Here is a 25,896-nt window from a genome sequence, read left to right on the forward strand (position 1 = left end):
TATACCCATTAGTGTAGTATCCCCTTCGCCTCCTCGCCCCTTGCTCGTTGTAAAGACGAGAGAGTGGATTTCAAATATCCACATGATCCACTGGCACTTACAATTACGTTTCATGCATTATAAAGTAACCATAGACGCTGAAGGAACTCGTAGTGATGGTGGCGACTTCGTGATAGGCTTATTGAGGTAGAATACCCACACATACCCCCACCCTAAGGGATCGTATTCGGTACGAAAATTTAGCGATCCACTAACATTATTTCAATTGTTTCTTCCGACAACGTCTGAGAAATTTTGGGTCCTTCCAGTAGGCTGAGAGAGTATTTCAATAATAATTACAATTCATGATTCGAGCGCAATTGTTGTGATTCGAGACTTATATTAACGCACTTATTCTGCCACCACCCCCCCCCCCCTGGTCCTGCATCTGCGATCCGGTGATCACAAGTATAGCATTCCATATGGTAAGTGTCCTGTATAATTGCCGATTTTTATTATACTTGTTCTTGATAACAAATACATGGAAGTCTGGAATTGGTATTTGTGTTTTGTGGATATAAAAATAGTTTTGATATGTAGCGTTTGTATCTTAGTGTCATATCACACACTTCTCACAACAACTCTCTTGTATTATGCCATGACCTTTACTTTGATATGCATATGCATATGTATACGTCATAAACATCAAAAATGGCGACGAAGATGAATAACACAGCGTGACAGCCCAAATTAAAATATAAGCCCAAAATGGCAGAAGAGGTATTTACGTTTTATATACTCAGTGTATATGAATTATAACATACATTTTGAAATAGTTTTGTGGGGTTTTGGTTGTCACAAAACCGCACGTTACACGGTATGCACATACTTTGCCACCGCGAACGTTGCTCAATTGGTACCATACCAAAAGTAGCCTAGCGTTAGTCACTCCACTCCTCATAACATTAGGCCTAGGCCTAATGTTATTTAAGATCTTTATGTTAACTTTGCCAATGCTAGACCCATATTTCTAGTACTAACTTAAGCCAAGTGAATGAAGAATAATAAGGAAATACAGCCCTGTCCATAGGTTATATTACTAGGCCTGTGTAACATGAAATGGCACATGTGTTTCTCATTTAACATGCACCAAGTTAGCCTGTAGGATGGTGACTTCGAAGTTCGCCCACTTAAGACTTAAAACACCCCAAAACTAAATCTTCTGGTCTAAATCACCAGAAAATATACTTCATATGGTGGGAGAATTTTGTTATAGTACGATACACGGCCAAACTTTCTTTCCTGCAAACTGTTTTCACATTGTTTTCCAAGAAGATTCTTCGTGATTGTGGAACTGGTATTTCTTGCTAGAGTATTGCGAATTTCAGCCACACAACCTACAGTGTGGCGCTGGTAAAAATTGGTGGCGCTGTTGCTCTTTCAGTAATTATAACAGACTTCATAGATCTTCGTCATTTTATTGACAAATATGTAAGTAATTTCTTGCACACGGGTCATTTTGGAGAGAAAATAACTGTAGCTTCGTACTTTTTGGTGAAATTTGGCTCTTCCTGTAGGTTTTCATGGTGAAAATCGTGTATTTCTTAGGGTGCCCGAACTTCGCAGTATGGCGAACTTCGCAATACTGACTATACTGGTTGTAGAGTAGGCTGTTATACCCTAGGCCTAGCTCTGTACTAGAGGCTGTATCGTAATGATTTTTCTTGCTTTGGAATAGCCTTACTTCCACAAGTTCCAGTAGACTACAGTCCTAACTTTGAAAAACTTGTTACAGTATATGTACCAACTTAGGCTACAATGTACAATATGGGAAGGAATTCAGCAATATAAGGCATAGGCCTAGCTATAAATTGGAGTAATTGCAGAATACCCAGCAACTTTGAAGTTGGCTATAGTGCCCATATAGCCTAGCAAGTTTAGAAATACATAGAGAAATGCCAAAAATAATAATAAAATAAAATGTTGTTGTGGCTACACCGTCAGGAATGCGAGGGTTTAGCTAGAAACAGTGTGGAACTTTGTGTTGCGGGTGCAATTAAACGGCTAAATTAGATTTCTTGAAGTATGAATGTCACTTAATGATATTCCGACAGATTTCTGTATTAAAAATTCACATCTGCTAGCCTAGTCCTACCATCACATTACCGTAAGTTAAATGCTGACCAAGACCAGACAACTGGAAACTGTTATTGAAATATGTTTTTATTAATATATATTTGCAAAGACAGGGGAAACAAATCTTGGTTGGTCTTGTAAATTGTTAAATGATGTCCTTTATAAAACATTCAATAAATACTTAATTCCTTATTTAAATACTTTAATGAGGATGTTTACCTTTAAAGTGGCTAGTATGTTATAATATTTAATTTACAATGGTAAGGTATATAGTGAACTTTCACTGAACATAGTAAAAAAGCCCTGTTTTGCTCATGAAATGAGGCTCTGGAGACTTTTGTACACTTATAAATAAATGTTGATCAAATTTTGAGGTAACTATGATGACACTTTGTTCCTTTAACCTATATATATCTAGATCGTCACATTCGGAGATTTCGACGAATCTTTTTACCAATCATTCTTTGTTGAAGAATCTGTATCTAGTAAGTCTCTGGGCAGAGTGGAGGTAAGCGGTGCAATGCACTTGAATTTACTATCTCAGGGTTTGACTTTTACACATACAATCAGCTGCCTAGAGTAAGGTGACCACACATCACCCATCTCCTCGGATTTTCATTTACGATCCATGGAGTGTCCCTGGAAAGGTCCTGGATTTTGATGTAGTACTATGCAGAGAATGTCCTCAAATTTGTAATCCGTCCCTGAATAATTTCAATATTTTACCTGTGTTTGGGATGTCCGCTCGTAGAAACATGCGATTTCGATGTAATTTTCGACTGTATGATAAATACATTTGTGACTCACAGATGAATGCACAGGTCTCAAATCAGTGAATAATATGTCATCTGCTGAAATTCACACGGAAAACATCTTTTTGAATTGACTAATATATGGAGAGACTACCATGACATAAACTTCCAAGCCTTATTTGACATTGGATTGTTATATCTTGGGCAAAACAACCATGAGGTGTTCTAAACTTGAACGTTGGAACATCATCCTTGAAACATAGATCCACCAAAAAACACAGAAGCACTAGAAAATCCACCCTTCCTTCACAAACCAAGAGGGGGTCAGATGATGGGGGGGTGGGTTGGAGGGTGCACAGTCAACATCATTTTCCTTGATTAATTGGAATTATATGGTCACCTTAGCCTAGGGTACAATGAAGATTACCCTTTTTTGGTACTAAAGCAGGCATGCAATGCAGGCAGCTTACCTACTGTAGGCTACTGTCAGTTGCATCTATATTTCATAGTAAACTCTGCACTGAATCTGGAACTTCAATAATCTGAAGAGGAAAAGCAATGCATTTTCATTGATGCTCACAGCCTATAACTGCATTGTCATCACAAAATATGTAATATCATCAAATGATCATAAATAAGGCGACTCATAAATTTGAATCTCTTTCGTTTTTGTGTCTTGAAAGGGGAAAAAAATGGCAATGTATTAATTAGTAATTACAAATGTTAGAATGCACATCGTTTGTACCAGTTTCAGTCTCAAATAATAGATTGCATCCCGTGATCTATTGCCATAAAAAAAGCAACCTACGGTAGTTTTTATGTGAGTTTTGTTAACATATCAGGCAATAATTTTTCTGTTGTTGCAAAAGCTGAAACGATACAAACTTTTTGTGAATTGCTACAGAAGTGAAGAGATATGAAGCATGTTTTGTTTTTTAAAACATCAAAAGTTCAAAACTGCTGTAAGAGATGCCTGAGGCACAAGCAGCAAATGTTCTAAACAAAATAAGCAAGTCACTTTAAATGATAAGATGACCAATGCAAAATAGGCATACTTGTTATATAACTACACCCTTTGAAGGTAATTTTGTTTCTCTTATTATTTCTTAAATTTTTTGTTTTTGTTTTTCTTCAACAGTTTCCTTGGGATAACCAAGGCAATCAAGAAGTACCTGCTAAATCAACAGGTTTGTATGTCTTTGAATTTTTTAATTTGCAAATATATATAGACAATAATTTTTTTGTGAAACCTATATTGTTTACCTGTTGTTCAAAGTGTCCGAGTGGGAGGCAATCAAAAGGCACATGATAACATCATAAAAATAAAAACATGAACAATTTCCAAATCCTGCTGAAGTTGAACCCCCACCCCCCCCCCCCCCCCGCCCAGATTAGTTCCAAGATGAAATGAACTTGTTGGTTTGTTACTTCTAGGAATCCTTCCAACAGTTATTCTGAGTAAATTCAGCTTTGATTTGGTTCTTCTTTATTGTGATTTTCTAATAGTTTCTAATCTAAATCTAAGTACTTTTAAATATAATTTATTAAACCAAATTGATATATCTGCAGCGCAACTGTTGTGAGCCTAGCATATCTAATAACATAAAACGTTCTGTCACAAGAGGAATAAAGAAAATATATAAGTCCAACATCTGCTGTGACCCAAATGCTGTAAAAGTAATACAATTGTTGATTCTAATGAACAGGGAAAACTTCTGCCATATTTTCAAGACAGTCAAAGCTCCTTTAAAATTTAGTCTGTTCAATATGCTCTCACCGCAGTGTTCGCACAGACTTTGAATGAGATTAAGTAAATAGTTGAAGGCAAGGCAGTCTTTCAGTTTATTGAAGGTGACTTGTGCGTTGGTGCATGACTATATAATGAGACCGTGAAAATCCTACTTGCAGGTCAACCACCTAACTATCGTACAGTAATGTACCATATGGTACTAGTATACATTTTAAACCACTGAATTGAACATGTCTATATATCTGCTGTATTTACAAAAATCACACCGCCAAGAATTTGTTTATTCAGCACAATGTAACAGTGAATAAATTATCCATTATCGCATAGCAAAGTGCTATGCAGAATGGCAAATTCATTTACAAGGGCAAAGATGTATATATAGCATTTTTTTGTCCACATGAAGCAGAGTAGTTTATGTGAGACAAACTGATATATATATATATATATAGCTGCATTACAATCATCCACAGCATTTTGAATGCTGCTAAGCTACTCCACAAAATTATTCCCTGTCCCATAACCTTTACAGTACTATAAAAAATATATATATATATATAAAATAAATTGAAATTGTAGTGAGTTGAAAAATCTGGAACAGTGAAAGAACTTCCAGCCTCCACCGGGATTCGAACCCAAGCCTCCCGCTTTATATGCGGACACCCTAACCACTAGGCCATGGACGCTGATTGTATGTCCAGAGGTTCGAAACTGGTCAGGAAGGTTGTAATTGCACTGTAGGCATATACATGCAGGGATGTGCCCATGTTGGGCGGCACTGGGCGGCCCCGCCCAGCACTAAAAATTACCGCCCAGCAATGTCTTAAAAATCGTGAATCCCGCCCAGCACTATTTTCATCTAAAATCCCGACATTCCTAACAATATATTCAACATAAATTGGGCCTAGCCTATGCCAAAATCATACAGACTAATAATGCATCAGTTACGCATGCGAGAAACATTACTTACGGCTCTCAATCGGTCCCTTGTGAAATCTTTTTGAAACAAACTAATAACTTTTACCAGGTATGTAATATATTTCACTAAAAAAAAAAAAAATTGTAAATTGTTAGCAATCTCACCCCCTCCCCCTTAGACCCCTCCCCCAGGACGGCGATCAGTATACCCTGCACTCAGGAAATCCTGGGCACATCCCTGTATATGTATATGTCTTTATAAATATATACATATTGTATCAATAAACTAAAGAATTTGAGAAATGATCATCATTTAGTATCATCACAGTTACAAACTGTGATCCCTAGATGTTTACTTTGAATACAGTTTAAGTCAGGCACAGCGATCCAAGCCAAAACAAAAGAAGACAATACTGCACAAAGCTGCAGCAAACATCTCCACCCAAACCATAGATTTCTACTTTAGTAGAGAAGCGGTATTATGATTGTTTTAGTTTTGTAGTCGATGTTGATTGAATGGCTAGAGCAAACTGATTCTGTAATTTTGACTTTCTACAGCTATTTTTTTTCCTTGCCTCCCGTCAATTCAGATCTACCCAATAGCAATGTTACAGCAACTCAAGTCTCTGTCGGTCACTTGTCCGTGGCGACGGAGGATTACCTTTCCAACAATGTGCCAGTACCATCCAGCGATATCCACAGCAGCAATACAAATCAGCCCCAGGCTACCGTTTCATCTGTCCCTAACCAGGACATTCCTAGTGCAATAACCACCAGTGGACCATTCCTCCATGAGAACAGTCAGTACGATGTGTCCATAGATCCATCTTTACCGCCGTTTGACGGCTCTCAGAGGTCCAATTCTCTGAAGAGGAGAAATAAGAAGCAGAGAGACCCGAGTTACTACGACAATTTTTACAACAATCCGGACTTGTACCAAGCCAAGCTAGGAGACAACAGGAGAAACGCCGTAAACCGTCAGGAAGGGACACAGAGTGGAGCCCACATACCTGACGGAGCAGGCGATGGACCCTCGGGGCCCGCCACCGGTACATTAAGTAGTGTAGAGATTCCCAAACAGGCAGCGGAGACTGCCGTCCGGAATCCAGCCGATAGCCAACCAGACAGCCAGCATAATATAGGCAACAACAATCTTGAAAATGTGCAACTTGATGATAGAACTACAGAGCCCAAAAGTTGCCTGAATATTCAAATTCCGAATCAGAGAACCGCTAACTTGTCCAATTTCACTTTCAGTACTTCTTCCAACTTTCCAGTTTCCCGAGTGCCTCTCACAGAAAGCGAGCAACCCAAACTGACCACCACCACCGCAGCAAGCCATCCAACAGAGCCAGTCACTCCCTCCTCCGTAGTTACAGAGAGGGTGGCGGAGAGTCCCCACGAACCCCCTGTGAATGTCGCCTCGTGCGAGAACGGCAGACCGCAGAACGTTACAGCTGAGGTAAGCCAAAGTGCCGCGCCGGGTCATCTGGCATCCTCGGATCCAAAGCCAGAGCAAGGCCACGAGCAGACTTCCCACGTTGAAGAGACAACTGCAAGCGGCGTCAGGTCCGCATCTGGTCAGGCGCAGCAGGCAACAGCAGCACCAAAGCCAGGCCCATGGGGCAGTAAGCCCACCTCCTGGGCCAGTTTATTTCGCAAAGACGGTGAGAGCAGTGCGGTCGCTCATTCTGTCCCCGAAAATCGGTCGGCGAACGAATCGGAGACGGTTGAGAAAGGAGAAACCAAACCGGAGGAAACTGATCCAGTGTCCGCCGATAAAGACCCCCAAGTAAAGAAACTAGGAGGTAAGCATGTAGGATTTGTTTCTCTCAATATATTCTTTTTTATCTGCAAAAAGGGAACGAGCACGAGAAATGTTTTTCCTCATAGAAATTGTCTCTTTGATCTGGTTACTGAGTTTTAAACATCTTAACAAGATGTTGCTATTGCCAACCTCAGATCAGTCTTTAACCTAGCACTCTGACATCAAGACATGGTATGATCATGGTGGCGTAGTATCCAAATGTACAATTCTTAAACCGTATGCCATTTCCAAACTGGTGCCACTCTCGTCCCCTACGTGTTCACAGGGATACTTCGTGATCACAATGATGTTACAGCAGATCACTAGTAGTAAAATCGTGCGCAGACTTAAACATGTCAGCTGGTTAGGACCTTGAGAGTTTGCACTGGTACTGGAATACTGTACTCATCGCTGGGGAGGTGGTGATTAAGGGAGGAAAAAAATCGGAAGCCCTGACATGTTCAAATTTTCTCCTGTCAAGGCTATTTTATCAAGATCATGGTGTATTATTTGAACAGGGAACATTGGTAATACTGGACAAGGCACACACAACCTCATAATCAGATAGCGAAGGTTATGATATATATCAGAGAGAGCTCTACATAAGAGAATATTATTAGTTTTGGAATAGCGCCATCATGTTTTATTTTTCATCCCCAAGCTCCATTTCTATAGTGTACTTTGGGCTATTTTACTGTGCAAAGTATCCTAAAGAGTGGGAGTGTGACTTTTGAAGACACGACTCACATTTGTATCCGGCCCTGAAATTCATGCTCTATATTGGCTAACTTGCCTGCGGGTTTCACCGTTTTCCAGTTAAAAAAAAAAGTAGGCGATGGCATTTTATTTACCGGTAGACATTAAGAACATAAACACATATTGAGTCCGTTGACAATGATCAGTCAAAGAATCGGCATGATTTCCATACCTAACATGAGCGCCCTCTATTATGACTTATTATCAGTAAATATCACTTACCGTTGGCTTCTGTACAGTAACTGATGTGTGTTGTAAATTCAAGTAAATGCCAGCGAAAACTTAAATTTTAGCCAGTAGAAGTTTGAAGCACAGGCTTTCGTCTAGCAAGTGACTAAAATTTGTGAAACTCTAGGCCTATCGTATGTAACTCGTAGAATATCTGCAAGTTCTTAGGAGAACAGGTTCTGTAAAGCTCTCTGTAGTGAAAGCCAGTGTCATAACAAGTTGTCACTCGAGTCAATCATTGAGACTTGAATCACTGATTCCAATCCAGACATGGAAAAACTTGCTGGTAGCGACTCAACCCAAACCACGAAAAAAACAGTTTGGTCCAAATTGATGTGTCTGTTATCACTGAAATGATGACACACATTCTATAAGAATAACATTTTTGGAATATTTTGCAGAGGATGTTTGTATCACAGAGACTGCAAAGGACAGAAACACAGATTTTTCGGGCAATATTTCACAGAACGAGGCCTCGAAATTCAGGCTGTATATACTGGCCGGATGACAGTGGATGTTTTCGTTTGCCAGTAGAACAAACAGAGTAATTGACACTCGGACACTGGTATCTTTCTGCCAGTGCAAAGTGTTGCTTTTGTCTGAATTTAAGGAAATTGCAAGTGGGAAATTGATTTTAACAAGTAGATGTTTTTTGTATGCACTGACACGGTTTAATAAGTGGCTAAGATCATGAAATTCTCGGCCTGCAGAATTGTAATGCATCACTTCAGTTTTAATGACTAGTCTAGTCATTTCTATGAATTCCATTGTTTTTCTCTAAAAATGTCATAAACTTGTTCTGAATCCACTATTTTCAGAAATTAAGAGTAATTATTACAAATTTTTTTTTTTTTTTTTCAATCTTTGAAGTTTAATCTCAGACCCCATACCATTAGAGTTAATCATAAACCATGCTTTTGTTTATATAATAAGTAATTGTGTCAACGAGTATCCTTTGTCTAAAGTCATCCTTTGTTAACAAAGTTTTGCGGAGTTCCATAACTTGTATAACATTTTAGACATAGTTTGTTGTATGAAGAGTACCTAAATACCATTTACATACATCACTGTCTCGTAATGATATAAAAATTTCTTTTCTCTGCAGAATATTTAAAGAATTCAACGCTAATTAACAAACCAATGTTTATACAACCAAGAGGCCTTATCAATGTAGCCAATAACTGCTACATCAATAGTGTATCCTTTTACAATTCCTTATGAATATTATGAATTTTTGTTATGGTCAATCCTGAAAAGTGTTTGTGGTGATGCTTGAAGGCATTGAAGACTCGCCCCAAACCGTGTGCGGCCATCTGAAAAAGTTAACTTTCCGTTGCTTGCAAGTGACGATTTGTTTGTGTCCCTACAAAATGCAGACAGTACAGTAATGAAACGTGATACCTTATTATCTTTAGCTGGACCAGAGATGTCCATCGCTGTATTGTTTGTACACTGTGCTGTGGGTATTGACCGCAGCTGTATGTACTGAATGTACACTAGTGTCTAATTACCGATGGTAGCAAGCTGTGTGTTTGTATTTTCTGGGATCGATGGTGGTGTTTAACACTTCTGTTACACCTCATTCGTAACTAGGTCAGATTACCGGCATTAGACGTTTCTTTGTGCGCGAGTCTTCACACCCTTTCAGTGTGGTATTTTTAGTCCAAACAAAGTCGACACTGCCATTGTTTTCTCTCGATAGAGATGTTAGTGGGGTGAAGAGAGGGTGGTGTTGTCCAGTGGGCAGTTTGTCTTAATTTTGCCTCAAAATTAGAGCTATTTACAGGCCAAATGTCTAAATGTCAAGTAAAGTATGAGTAAATACAGCTCACAAAAGCCATATGAAAGCACATTCAGATCTTACTCTCCTACCCGGTCTATTTCCATGGAGACGCTAGCAGTCTGCTACATTGGGGTGATGTACTGCATGGCCTTGTACTCAGCATTCAGAAAGAGTTTCAATGAAGTACATAAACCTGCCTTGACTTGAGTACCAGATTTTGCAAGTTTTGGTAGCCTGCCCACCATTTTATAACCTGTTCCAACGCTTGCCTCTGGCACTGAAGAGGAGAGGACCTACATCTACTCCTATGCTAAATGCCATGTGAGTATCTAATTCTTATATCAAATGTGTAATATGGCTTGTATAACTTCAGTTTCAATGATTCTTTCACCAAGTAAACCTTTATTCTCTGTAATGTCTAGTTTAGGTCAATAGTCTTCAATGCCTACATCAGTTGAATCAAATTTATATGAAAATGTAAACGAGGTGTGATCCCTGGCTACAGAGATCCCTTGCTACATGGATCCCTGGCCACATGGATCCCGGTTACACTGATCCTGAGTTACACAGATCCCTGGTTACACAGTTCCCTGGTTACACAAATCCCTGGTTACATGGTGCACAAAGTACTACAGGCTTCTAAATGGCACCCCAGCAAAGAAACAGCTCTGCAGGGGTTGTCACCAATTGATGGTTCATCTAATAGATATCTCAGTCCGTAGAGCACAGGATTTGTTATCCTTATGCACACTGGATTGAATCACATATTCTAGCCAAAAATTTATATTCTTTCTTTGCTCTTTTCAAATTTGAAATTAAAATTAGCTAAGGTCTCTTCCGTGTTTGAGTGTATTATCTCCTACAACATTTCCAGTTTTAAATTCATATTCTAGTCGGTGTTAATAATAAATGACGTATTGTCAATGACACAGTTTATAAATATCCCGTATCAGCCAGTTACCCTTCTATCGGGACTAATTGATATAATTTTATTCCATTGATGTGTTTAATTATCCAGTCAGTGTTAATTATAAATGTTATAATGTCAATGACACAGTTTATAAATATTCTGTATCAACCAGTTACCCTTCTATTGGGACTGATTAATAACAACAATAATAATTATTTTATTCCATCGATGTGTTTAAATATCTAGTCAGTGTTAATAATAAACGATGTTATGCCAATGACATTCCGTTTCAACCACTTACTTTTCTATCGGGACTAATTAATATAATTAATTAATTAATATCATTTAATTCCATCGATGTGTTTAATTATCCAGTCTCGAACTCTGCAAGCAGTTTGAGGAGCTCCCGTTCGTCGGCAAGAAGGGCAGTCGAGACGTCCGTCCCGGCGAATCGTTCGAACCTGTGGGAGTCTACCAGATGTTGAGAAATGTCAACACAACTCTCTCCATCAAGGCAAGTATATTCTAGTGGAAAATAAAAGAATTAAATCCACAGACTTTTTTGGTTTTCCAACCCCACCGTACGTTGATTTTGTTGCGTTTTAAAGTTTGTTGCAATTTTTAATAGCATTAATGCAAGTAATGAATCGGTTAGATTTCTGCAGTAAATTTGCAGCTTCTGTATTGTGCATAGTTGTTTGTTATTTGGGGGAATAAAAAGATTTTTGCTTGATTGTTTCTTGGAACTTAGTTAGTTACTGATTTGTTTGGGGAAGGGTAGGGTTGGGTGGTGTGGGGGGTGGGGGCGGGGATAGGTAGGAATTCTCATCAGATTGCTTAGGATATTCAAGCCTGAATACAAAAGCTAGGCTGACTATCTATGTGACTTGATATTAAAAGAGTTCTTGCTCAGGGTACAAGTATTTTATGTCATATCTGGTTACCGTGGTCGTATTTGTCCTTCCACGTCAACAGCAAGGCAAGCAGGAAGATGCAGAGGAATTTCTAAGCTGCTTGCTGAATGGTTTCCATGACGAGATGATTGCCGCCATAGAGGCAGCCTATGGTAGTTCCAAGCCTGAAGGTATGTAGTGCCTAGTTCTTGAAATAAAAAGTCGGTTACTTTCCATGGCTTAGAATGTCACAATTGTTAACTGCTTGCTAAAAAAAACGCAATTGCTACAAAGAGCAAAAAAAAAAAAAAAAAAAAAAAAAAAAAGGAAATAAGAGATTATGAGATAAATGCCAAATGTGAAAAGAGATTTTTTTTATTCTGGGATTAAATTTGATGTTGGTTTTCTTTAGCTAACGGTCCACAACCACCTACTCCAAATGGTGTAGCATCGGATCATAAAGGAGAAGCGGAGGAGGAGGAGGATGGGGACGATGATGAATGGGAACAGGTCGGCCCAAAGAAGAAGGCCACCATCACCCGTGTGGTGAGTCACTTTAAAGACCATCGTCTCCCCAAAGTGATAGCATCTAAATATTCCTAAATGTATTAATTAATTAATAATTCCATAATTCAAAAATAAAATAGCTAGGTGAGCTCTTCAAATTCCAAACACGAAAGTAGCATACCATTTATTTTTCCCTCTCGACATTATGGAAATTTTTGAAAAAATTTCCTGGTCGCTTATCAAAACCGACGTTGGCCGGAAATCCTAGAAACCATGACGCAAATCGTACACCGTAACGCTAACCTATTTTCTCTTGTTTTTTTCTCCTGCCAGGCTGATTTCACCAAGTCCCCCATCTATAATATTTTCGGTGGACAGATGCGTTCAGCCCTACATCAGCACGGAGCCAGGGAGTCGGCTACCTTGCAGCCGTTCTTCACTCTACAATTAGACATTCAGGTGAGCTTAAAACTTAGTATCGATGGATCCTCTCGGATGGCTGAACCGGTCGGCAATCTTTGGTGATGACAAATTAGAAGGATTTTATATATAAAACTTAGAATGTGTATCTTAGCCAGGGATACTACAGTGTTTGAAACAGCTGTTTGCCTTGGGGGGTTGTTTTGTTTTAGCCTCGGTTTACTGATATGATACAATATAAAACAGTTTGAGTCATTCTTGCCTCAAGTGGTGGCAAGGCTTGCTTGTAAAATGGTGAATTGCATCAGTCTTCGGTGTTCTTTGGTGTAGATGGAATGAGGTACAGCGTAAGAAATCCATTCTGTTTGAATCTGTTGTGGCATCTAATGGATGTAGCCATATGCTGATTTAGAAACTTAGGATTGTTCTTTTTTTTGCATTTTAAGCTGAGGGGTGAATTTGAAGTTAATTATGGTAGGGGTGAGGTGTTGGGGTATGTGGGCAGTGGGAGGAGGGGGGTGGGGTGGATACATGCATCAAAGGTCACCTAGGATATAATGATAGGTCACTGGTCTGCTACCATTGGTGTTAACTGTGCTTCTTCTGTTTTCCTCTTTAGTCTCCAAAGATTACCAGTGTCAAAGAAGCCTTGGAAAACTTTGGAACAAAGGAAGCAGTCCACGGTTTTATGTCTAACAAAACCAAAACCGAGGTAGGTAACCGTGGAGTATAGTGCTGCTTGTTGTAGTAGAAAATGGTGTTACATTAGTGAATCTGGCCTGTGATTTCTTGCTACTCTTACTCGAGTGCAAGAAAAAACTTGCATAGAGTTAGATTGATACAACACCTTTTAGCAGTTTGCTAACAGTTTTACTTTATTAAATGCAACCCACTAAGTGGCCTAAGTCCAAGGCTGTATTGACAAGTGGAAAGTTGTAACACCCATCAGAAGTTTCCAACCCTTCATCAGCCCTTTTTTCCCTTTTTTTGTTGCTTAAGGATATATGAGTGTAAATTATTCTCCAATTCGGGTTACTTCAAAATTTTATTTTGGCTGAAATGAGCTGACTCAGATGTATAGAAAGGAGATTGCAAAATTTAGGCTAAAGTATGGGGGAAAGGTGGCACCTATAAAGAACATGGTGTCCTAAGATTTTCAGTGTGTCCTAGTAGTAGTAGTAAGTTGAGTCTCGTCTATCTGACATGCTCAGGGATTAACCTCCGCCACGTATCACGATCTTGCGCAAGGTTTATTGCTTCTTCGAAATTGTTAATATTAATGTCCTTGAATTGCGATTTTATTTTTCCAAGCAATGTAGTCACGGGCCTTCCAACTGGTTTAGCAGTATGTCTCAGTGCTTCTCTTAAAGCAACCTTTGCTGGAGCGTCCTCTTGGAGTCTTGCTACATGACCGAAAAATCTCAATCTTCTGTGTGCGACTATCGATGACCAAGGTGTTTGGTTGGTTTCGTTGTAGAGCTCATCATTTGATAACCAATTATTATTGGTCCATCTAATGTTGAGAATATTTCGAAGTAGTCTCCTTTGAAAAGTGTCAATTTTGCGATCAAGATCCTTCGTTGTGCCCCACAGTTCGCAATTGTACAAAAAAATACTCTTTAATAAAGTCTCAAAGATCCTAAGCTTAATTTTCCGGCTTATGTTTTTGCTTTTAAAAATGCTTGACAGTGTGTTGAAAGCACCGTTGGTTATACCAATTCTTCTGTTAATGTCTTCTTCGGTCCCCAGCAAGCTTCCAACATATTTACATTTCTTCCAACTGTCATTTCCTTTTCTTGTAACTGTAAATTTCATGCTCTATAGTGCGTCCTATAGAAAGATAAATATTGTACTAGTTGAGATTGCTTTTGAAAAATGTTGAGAGACAGAGCGAGGAAGGAAGATGACACTTATGGACTGTGTTGTGGGTTGTTTTAAAACTTCAAGCTTAAAACATCCTGTTGTGTATACTGTGAATGTCTGTCTCCTGTCATGCATGCACCTTTGCACTAATGAATATTCATTTATTCATTATTTACTTGACCCACGTTACTATCACAGACATTAATGCATCTCTGGGAAAAAAAGAAAAAAAAAATTGCATTAATATTCCTCAACAGCAAGAACATCCCCCTGTGGGTATTTGTGATGAGGATAATTGGATGCTTGGTTAAATGTGCTCCTGAATATTCTAGTTGAATTAAAATCAGAATAAATATTCATGAGAGTGTCAGAGATTTGACTGCAATGTTGTATCAGTGGTACACAACAGGCACAAAACAGCTGATTTTTTTTCCTTTTTTTTCAACAAAATTTCTTTCGCCATCTAATATGCTGCCACAGAATCGAAGTATCCTTTTTGTTTATTGACGAGAAATCTTTTACTGACATGGTACAATACTTTATACTTCCAACTTGTAGGTGGAAGCTTCCAAAAGGACAACCCTGGAGGAGCTACCCCCGGTCCTCATCCTACACCTTAAGCAGTTTGTCTACGATAAGACGGGGGGAAGCCAGAAACTGACCAAGAAAATGGACTACGAGATGGACTTGGAAATTGGCAAAGGTAATGCGAAAGACGTCACGTAGGATACGTGAAACATTCACGTTAGCCCTTGAATAAACATTTTGAAACGACTGCCCATAATCAAAAGTTGTGTAGAATATCGGTAACAGTGGCGTACATTCATTGCACACGAGCCACTTGTGGACTGCAAACTTGGTTGTGTAGATCCACCTTATGGAGTACAAAATAATCATGTATGCATGCTCTATACTAGATGTTCTCAAACAAAAATGTTGCACGGAAAAGCTCGTTGACTTTCTGGTTTTAACCTCAGTTAACGGCATGCTCATGATGTTGTTGCTACTGTATCAGCAGTAGGGTTAAAAGGACAAAAACTCATGTCCATAAAAAATGACTGTTTTTTATTTGAGGTGGACACTCAGTACGATAAGAGAGTCTTATTAAAACAAGAGCTGACTTTATTCAAAATTTGCTATTTTTTTGTGTTATAGATTATTTAGTACTATTCATAGATTTCAATGGTTGGACAAAGTCCTCCAATTTAATAAAACTGTCACATCTCTCCTAGTTTTCTTGTGGATCTTGGATGTCCAAAGAAAGCTTCCTTATTCTCATTTTAAGTTTGTCTATCTTCATTTTCTGTTCACAGATTTGTTGTCTCCCAGTGGGAAGGCCAAAATACCTCCAATTCAAAGAACTTTCAAACTATTTGCAGGTGAGTTGGCTTTGCCCCCTTTTTATCAAAAATGTGCGTAAAATATGTTTTGAGCACACGTTTTGCATAGTGTGTTGCTATTGGTTATGGATAAGTTATTCTCAGCCGGTGACAACATTAATGTAATCTATCAATAGGAACACCTCAATGTTAAAATTGATTAATCGAAACAACCATCGAAAGGTTATCTGGGAGTCAAGATACAGGTGAACGAGCAAGACCTGGGAATTACTTTTGCGTCTTCTCAAATAGATCATTTGGGGCATTTTCACACCAATTTGCACCAGTGAAAAACACATTTTCACTGCCAAATGATCTGTTTATTACATCAAACCTTATTAAAACAACATTTAAAATGAAAGTTAAATCTGAATTTCGATTCACAACCAACGACTCGTCAAAAGCTCAAATTATGTCCAATTCCACTGCAGTGTTAGTGATTCATTACAAATCTCTCACTTGTTCTCGTTGTGTTTCGTCTTCTGTATTTTTCGTTCGATGCAAAAGCCCGACACTTGTGTTGAATACCATTTATGCTTCCCGAGGGCCTCCAGAAGGAAAGAAAAAGAGTAGTTTTTTCTTTGACTTGTGGTTTTTCTGTCTGAGATCTTGTGATAAGCTTTTCTCACGTAAATCAAACTTATGACACTACAGAGCGATGGGAGAGTTGTGCCGTTCCGTTTCGATAATTCTAAATCTCTCTTTGGAGAGCCACTCACTATGTTTCCATGGAAACAGGAAGGCAGGATTGTTTTGTATCACTTGAGCCTAGAATCCCACACATTGGTGGAGCAGTAAGCCTCTCTCAAAAGAAACATACCAAGTTGTAAAGAAATCAGAACAGGCATTCTGCTTACAGGTGCATGGTGGCAGTGGTGGGATGAGTAACAATATGCACAACACTAAGGTAACCGACACATGGTACATTTATGTTTCAATTTACATCAGCGGTGGGATAGGTAAAGATATGCGGAATGCCTGCTCTAACAGCTAAGTACATTAACTGTATTTTTGTGTAGCCCTCTTGTTCACAAGGCAGGGAGCACAACACTAATATTACCGCACATTGTGATCAGTAAGAAGTGACCTCTTGGAAAGTGAACATGTCGAAAGCATTCACAATTTTGAGATTTCCGACTCTGTGCCTTACTCGCCTGTCTTTCTCGATGGTTTTATGAAACTGTCGTGAGACGAGTTGTTAAAGAATTTAGGTGATATGTTAGTGTTTGTTCAAGGACTTAAAATCGAATTGAGTGCATGTCGCCTTCTAGGTCTGTGTCGTTTGTCAAAGATGTAACTTAACGAGAAAAACTCGTCAAATGTCCTGAATGCTTTTCCGAAGCTAACAAGTGACTATGTTCGTTCCTTGTCGTCTGTAAGTTCTTTTAACTCCTCATAATTTTCTGTAAGCTGAAGGGTAAACAACAGGTGGCCCCTCACTTGTCCTTGTTCCTTTCTGTCATTTGTCATTACACAAACTCGTCTTTCTTCGTCTTGATATTTGAGACTACAAACTGTCTTACGTCTTTCCGTAGATCCCTGTGTTTCTTCAAAGATTAAAAAAGATTAAAATTTTCATTGGATCTAAAATCTGAACACGACAGAGCTAAGAATTTCACAATTTTAGTAGCCACTTGCTAAACACTCGCTAGTGATTAAGAACAAAATTACTACTGTCTAAGCTCAGGTTGTCAACTAGGCATTTCCTTAATTTCAAGCAAATAAGCAGTAACACAGGGCTTATCAATGGCATGGTAATCATGCTAATAAGCAGTAATACAGGGCATATCTATGGCATGGTAATCATGCTAATAAGCAGTAATACAGGGCTTATCTATGGCATGGTTATCATTCTAATTAGCAGTAATGCAGGGCTTATGGCATGGTTATCATGCTAATAAGCAGTAATACAGGGCCTATCTATGGCATGGTAATCATGCTAATAAGCAGTAATACAGGGCTTATCTATGGCATGGTAATCATGCTAATAAGCAGTAATACATGGCTTATCTATGGCATGGTAATCATGCTAATAAGCAGTAATACAGGGCTTATCTATGGCATGGTAATCATGCTAATAAGCAGTAATACAGGGCTTATCTATGGCATGGTAATCATGCTAATAAGCAGTAATACAGGGCTTATCTATGGCATGGTAATCATGCTAATAAGCAGTAATACAGGGCTTATCTATGGCATGGTAATCATGCTGATAAGCAGTACTTCAGGGCTTATCTATGTCATGGTAATCGGGTGAATAAGCAGTAATACATGGCTTATCTATGGCATGGTAATCATGCTGATAAGCAGTACTTCAGGGCTTATCTATGTCATGGTAATCGTGTGAATAAGCAGTACTACAGGGCTTATCTATGGCATGGTAATCATGCTAATGAGTAGTAATACAGGGCTTATCTACGGCATGGTAATCATGCAATGAGCTAATACAGGGCTTATCTATGGCATGGTAATCATGCTAATAAGCAGTAATACAGGGCTTATCTATGGCATGGTAATCATGCTAATGAGTAGTAATACAGGGCTTATCTACGGCATGGTAATCATGCAATGAGCTAATACATGGCTTATCTATGGCATGGTAATCATGCTGATAAGCAGTACTTCAGGGCATATCTATGTCATGGTAATCGTGTGAATAAGCAGTAATACAGGGCTTATCTATGGCATGGTAATCATGCTAATGAGTAGTAATACAGGGCTTATCTACGGCATGGTAATCATGCAATGAGCTAATACAGGGCTTATCTACGACATGGTAATCATGCAATGAGCTAATACAGGGCTTATCTACGGCATGGTAATCATGCAATGAGCTAATACAGGGCTTATCTATGGCATGGTTATCATAAATCCCATCACCCTTTCACCGTGGATCAGAAAAAGTTTCTCTTCAGTTGTTAAACTTACAAGACAACACACATACATTAGGCTTGTCAAAGTCTTCTGTTGAAGTTTGTTATCATGTTTGTTTGTAGACCTACTTCATTTCATCCGTCCTGCAAAATGAATTATCGAAATGTGAAATGTTTGATTACAATCCTGTACAGAATTTTGTTTCCTTTGGGGATGTCATATTATAAGAGGCTGTGAAACTCAATATTCCCGTCATCTGTGATCACGTTCTCCTCTTCTGTTTTTACCATTCTCTGTCTGATGCCATATTTATAGCTATAATTAATATTATTTCTTCCAGGAGGCCTTGGGGGTAATCATCACATTGTGCTGTTCATTCACTTATTTTTCAGCAGCTGTTTACTAATACCATCCAATTGCTCGTCCCCCCCCCCCTTTTTACTTTATCAATTCTCAAAGGTGGATCAATATTACATTAATTTTAAGATAATAAATACATTTTGAAAAAAAAAAAACATTAAAAAATGGGCAGAAGCACAATTTTGGCTGGAAATGATTATTTTTTAGAACTTTCCAAAATTTTGCAGTATCCATAGGGAATAATTTATCAGGGATTACAGTAGATGGCAAAATATTATGCAAAATAATGGAGCAAACTTCTACATCAGTTTTACAGTGGTATATCAGAAGGTTTTTTTAAATTGAAGTGTTACTATTTAACAGTAATTTAAGACAGTAAAACGTTATTTGAGGTGGTCCGAATCTGACAGAGTCGTACGTTACCTTTTGCTTCCCAGTGATCTACCATACTGGTAAGGAAGCCTCAGGGGGCCACTACATCTCAGACTATTACCACGTGGGCATCAACGGATGGATCCGAGCAGACGATGACCTCATTAAGGTGGTGAAGCCCGCCCAGGTCATGAACCCGCCGTCCGGCTTCACTCCGTATCTGCTCGTCTACAGACGGAGGGAAGTGTCTTCTACTTCCTCGCATAGCGGAGGAAACTCTTGATAGAGAATCGGGACAGAAAATAGTAAGAACAATTAAAAGGAAACGTTAACGAGCGACATATGTTGTTAGTCGTTGGCCCGGCATTCCGAAAGACATTCATAAGCAACAGACTTATGAACAAAAGAGATGATGAGTCGTTTGCGTTAATCTCACGATGATGTCGGAGAACGGACAATGAAAATCGACCGAAGAGAGGTCGGGCGGGTGGATCTTTGAAAGAAGCTGTTGATGGTTTCTGATCGGTTATCAGAAAGTGCTTGAGGCAAAGCTAGCCTGAGTGACCAAATGTGAAGTATTTCAGTTTTTCTTCTTCAACGTCTCTTTGGTTTGGTGGGCAAGGCAGTAATATTTTTCTTTTTTTTCTTCTCTCTTTTTTTTTTTTTTCTCTTTTCTTTTTTTAAAGTTTAATCTCTTGTATGCTATTTGTTTTCTGACAACCTACTGTTTCAGTATTTTTTATTTAAATTTTTTTTTTTGAAACCAAAGAATTTTTTTGGGAGGCAAAGTGTAGAATTAGATGAGAAAGTGTTAAACCAAGGGCTTTGCTTATAATGTGTCATATGGTGAGAAGGGAGGTCTGTTAGTTTACAGAAATGAGGCTTAAAGCAGAGAGCATGAGGAAGGGATGTTTCCAAGCCACCTGCTCTGACACCCCCCCCCCCCCCATTCCTTCCCTTTTTCTCCTGCCTTCTATCTACTCTGACCCCCGGTCCTCTTCTCCAGTCTCACACCCAGGCAACAGTCGACATGAGTTTGCCGGACAGCTAGAAAGTATTTTGTTTCTAAAACACATACAACTCTGTACAAATGTAAACTTGAAATTCTCAAAGCTTAACATCCTTTAGAGGTAAGGTAAAGATGAGATTTTTTGGATGAAGTGGACAGTTTGGAAATGGATTAGCCAAAGTCAAGCAAGTTATACAAAAGTTAATCTTGGTTCACAGGATATTTCGGTCAAAAAGTGTTTTTTATCTACAAGAAAAAAGAAGTGTTGGAAATCATTTTCCTTTATTGTTGCAAGTTTTACTATTCATTTCGTCTCATGTTATCATTTCAATGAGTAGCACAGTAAAAGGTATTCCGTGGGTTTCTTTGTTTCTTTTTCTATAAAAAGAAGTTTTATCATCATCTTCATCATCGAACCTTTCTCATCCCCATGGCATTATTCATGGCTTCCAAAACAATTCAGCTTGTTATTTCTAGCCCTCAACCTTTCAAGACTTAAGATGTCCTCTCATATTTAGACACAGTGGACGTTTAATCTCTTAAACATACTTCGGGCCATCGGCATCTCTCTGGATAGAATTTATAAACATTCAGTAAACGGATGATAGTATGTTTGTGTGACAACAGAGTATTTTGTATAGGTGAGAGAATTAGTTGAGACTAGTGGAACACTAGTAGTTGTTTCAAGCGTTGAGCGATCATCAGCCCATTCTACTGGCAAACATTCTCATCGTTCTCAGATTGAAAATGGCAATCTATCAGGTTATCTTTAGCATTTAGAATTTAAATAAAACTTAAAATATAATGTGATGGTAGTTTCTAATGTAACCATGTTGCGTACAGCTATTGTTACAAAGGGATGCTAAGCATATTTAATTCATTTACCCAGGTTTGGACATTTTGGTATATACTTTTTTCTAGTATTAGAATTTTCCATGAATTGGTAGACATTACATTAGAAAGACATACACAAATGATAGTCCTCATATATATGTTATGTAATCAAACGATTTAACAGAAGTTGTGTCCCGTGAAGACTTTTATAAGGTTTAGGTCAACTCGTGGTGGTACAACTTTGTCTTTTGTGTTGGCTATTGCCCATGGAAGGTATGACTGTCATGTTTCACGTTGAGGGCTTTTAAAGTTAGTTCATTTAGGCCCCGTATTAAGTTATTCCCACATAAATCGCTCTCGGTACTGATTGATAGAAAGTGTGAAAGAGTTTTAAATGCGGCTTGAAAGAGAGATGCCGTAGAGACATCACGTGTGTAGTCCGCTCTATATAACTATGAAAAATAAATCGGCAACAAGCTTTTTATCACATGTCATTATCGGAAGTTGACGTCAATTCCTGAAAAACCAAGACTTTGCTCGTGGATTAAATATTACCTTTTCGTGATGATATAATGAAGGGACTCCTGTGTACGCGCAATGGTACTTAAGAGCAGGAGGATCGGTTTGCAGTGTATGGACATATGTATGTATTGTATGTATTTTAGATCATACTGCAGGCAGAAACATGCGAAGAAGCCTCATTGGCTAATTAAAGCCGCAAACTGACCGAAGTAATACATCATATACAATCATATTTAACGTCCATGATTATGAATTGTCAATTGTCAACAACTCTGTAACTGGACGACATGCATTAATCTTGCAGTGACTCGAACTGGGGAACTTATGATTGGAAGGCACCGGCGTTAACCACTGAGCTAACACTCCATCACAGCGGACTAAATTTGATTTTAGTTTCTTCATTTTTAATACCTTGAGCTTTTAGTGTTGCAACATTTATGAACACTTAGTCACACACATCCTACAACAGTTTCATAGTTGCATATTCATGAGGATGATTTGCTTATAAAACTCAGGGCAGAAGTTGTTACAGTTATTAAAATGATAGACTAGATTACCAGTCGATGTCACCATTGACATATGAGTATTCAAAATCTATATCGCCCGTAGAAATCACTAATTTTATACTCAAAAGTGAATAATCAGTGAATCTCGTTGGAATGATTTTTCAAGGTTGAACTAGGGAATAGGTGATTGTGCGCATTTTTTGTGGCAGTTTTCATGTTTATGAGCTTTTTTGTTCTCATAAAATGCTGAAAAATGTTTTGCTTCACTGTAAAACAAAAACTTCTGTTCGACTTTGCTCATGGGTATAAACAGTTTCACCATGTACTGGCATAGCATTTAGCTATGTAATACCAGATAAATTACTACATGGGTTGTATAATTAATAATTCTCTATGAAAATCATAGACAATTACCTACAGATGCTTCTTGCAAACTCAATTCTTTAATCTAATTTGTGATTCTTGAAAATTGAGAATTTTGGCCAGAAGAAGAAAAAAAAAAAACTCCCAGTGGGGATAGTGATTGTTATGTAAGTTTTAAATAAATTGACACAATTTGGAAAAAATGAAAAATATTTATACTGTTGATTTTCTATTTTTTTTTAAATTAAAGAGTTGCATATCAACAAAACCTTCTTGCCCTGGAAATGTTTGAACTTGTGACTTCAAAAAGCCGTTCATAATCTGTGGTTTTATAATTTTGGAAAATTGCTTGAAGATAGCGATTAAAATAGTCATAATATGACAATAATTGTACCCCTTGGGATGTTGATTAAGACATTGTCTTGTTTATTTTACCTGATAGCGGAATGAGAGTGGAACAAAATTGGAGGATATGAATATTCATAATTTCTGTTAGAGCCATCTTTTAATTATATTGGAACAAAGACTCATTGGTGGGGGGAGGGGGGGTGGACTTTTTACTACCAATTGCCTTACAACGTGTCCCCATATATACATACATATATATCTCTATATATAGCTATATATATATGTATCTATATATATATATGTATCTATCTATATATATATGTATGTGTATGTATATATATATATAAATATATATATAAATGAGGATACCAAATGATGTAAAAAATACGTTTTTATGTTTATTAAAACTGATTGATTTCCAATTAATTACCAATGTATTATGATTAATTTTATAATTCAATTAATTTTCTTTGTCCTGTTTAACATTGACCATTGCCACTCGCTGACTGAGTTTGACATTATTTACGTTTCGCTTTCGAGTGTGTATTGATGGCCAGTATACGTGTAGTGTGTATATATTTACAGGGTTTACACACAGAAATCAGACAACGAATGTTTACTAAGAAATAATCATTAAGGAAAATGGTGTGACAGATTTGTCGACGGTGGAGAATGTGGGCGGGGGTGGAGAGGGAGTGCATTCTTCCAAAATCGGCATTTTGTATTAAAAAAGAAAAAAAGGACAAAAGAAGTATGTATGCTTGAATCGGAATACGTTGAGTATGTGTGTTATAACATGCTTTTAATAATGCTACAATCTCTTTGATAAGAGTCGACGTGCCTCCAAGTACCATATGTATCCGTGTATTCGATTATGTTTGTTGTGAGCAAATTTAAAGCGTCTATCAGCAATCTGATGGTTAAAAACAAATAACCCGAGTCTTCCATTATAACATAAAATACGTCTTCTTTTATCACGTTGTGCATAAACCGCAATAGCGATGCCTAAACTCTTGTGCTTGCTGCTGATTGGTCACGTAAGTATTGGGGAATGAATCGTTTACCTTGCAATTGAATATAAAGAAAATGGATTTAATTTAAAATGAAAATCTTACGAGCAACGGAACCAAAGACCAAAGTACGCATCACACAAAATGAGCCGAATGATTTCTGGCTGTTTTGTGAATGTGTTGATGTGACGTCATTGTTACGGGGAATAATCATTATTTTATGAACACATTTTACCTGACATATGATAGAGGCTTGAAACTGTGGGTACAGAAGCCTCTACCCACCCATTGTTTGTTGGTTTGCTTGCTTTTTTTTCTCGAGAAAAATACGAATTTGTAAGGTCGTCTAACATGAGTTAAATTCGAAAATGTAAGAAATTTTTTAAAAAGTGAGGAGAAAATTGTCGAATTTTTGTGTGGGATATGATAACTCATGCCGATGCGATTACTCGGATGTAGTGTAAAACAATATATAGAGTTCTGTGTGTGGAGAGAATTTTGATTTCTTTCAAAATGAGATTCTATGTAATCAACGGTTCTTTTGTCTTGTAATATGGTAATTTCATTGATAAGAATGTGATTAGCAAACTGAATGAGAAATTAAGAAATGAGAGGAATTAGTTAGCTTCGTTGCGAACATGAAAATATCAGATAAGTGGAAAGAGGTTCCAATATACGGAAGGGGAAAATGTAAAAGATGAACTTCTCAAGGTCAATAAAAAAAAAGCCATTGTGATATGCTGGAGCCTTTCTGTTCTTTTTTTTTTGGTGATAACTGTGTCAATTCACGTTACCTTGCCGAGCAGCTTAAGGGGCTCACTCCCCTTATTTACCCTCTCCCTCTCCTCCTTATATATACCATAGCCCTTTCCCGTCCTTTCCTCCCTCCTTCCCTCTAAAAGCTAACGCTGGCTAACGATAACTAAAAGTAATTTATCGTAAATTGGCTGTGAGTTTGACGGTGTTAAAAGAATTCTACTAAATATTTAATTGGCCGTACGTGACAGTCCTATAAGACTGATTGTCTGACAAGACTGACAGTCCTATAAGACAGTCCTTTAAGACCGTCCTATAAGACCTTTGGTCTCCAAAATAATCTTTTTTCCTCTTGAGAAGAGTATTTTTAACAGCAGAGAGTCAGAGCTATGAATGCAGCGGTTACCTACAAGCAACGTTTGTCTGCTTTGTCAAATATACCGCCCCTATTTTTTTAAAAGAAAAGGCATCCAAAATACAGCCTGAGCACGAAAACCAAAACAACCCCTGTCCCCTTACATTGGGACTATAACTGTTTGGTCATTACGATGTTACCTCAAGTAAGGAATCACGAGTTCCTTGGAAAGGGAAAAAGTCAATTGTTGCTGAGCAATCTACTGCTATGATATGTCTAATTAAACACTTGAATAATTTAGAATGAATATAAAGTGGAATGTAATTATCTGTGCTTCAGTTCTACAGGTTGAGCTATAGTGTCGCCCCTGGATATAGCCACTGCAGCGCGTATGCACACCCCGACAGACAGGCACAAAGCAAGTAATACATCTCGGCGGTTTCTGTCTGACCTATACACTGATGCCTAGTACACTTAACACCTTATATTAGAGTTCTTAACGTTAATAA

The 25,896-nt window shown here is 38.1% G+C and overlaps 1 protein-coding gene across 1 annotated transcript; it reads left to right on the forward strand.

The window, feature by feature from the left end:
• Positions 1–667: 667 nt before the first annotated feature.
• Positions 668–25,019, forward strand: LOC139961045 (ubiquitin carboxyl-terminal hydrolase 10-like). Its single transcript, XM_071959880.1, has 14 exons — positions 668–759; positions 2,534–2,623; positions 4,006–4,054; positions 6,123–7,340; positions 9,429–9,520; positions 10,321–10,427; positions 11,392–11,530; positions 11,992–12,100; positions 12,322–12,455; positions 12,750–12,875; positions 13,456–13,548; positions 15,258–15,402; positions 16,013–16,078; positions 19,750–25,019. Exons 1-14 carry the CDS (start codon positions 748–750, stop codon positions 19,965–19,967), a joined length of 2,598 nt encoding a protein of 865 aa, XP_071815981.1. The 5' UTR covers positions 668–747; the 3' UTR covers positions 19,968–25,019.
• Positions 25,020–25,896: the final 877 nt, after the last annotated feature.

This window comes from Apostichopus japonicus, chromosome 3 (assembly GCF_037975245.1).
Source record: "Apostichopus japonicus isolate 1M-3 chromosome 3, ASM3797524v1, whole genome shotgun sequence".
Taxonomy (NCBI): domain Eukaryota; kingdom Metazoa; phylum Echinodermata; class Holothuroidea; order Aspidochirotida; family Stichopodidae; genus Apostichopus; species Apostichopus japonicus.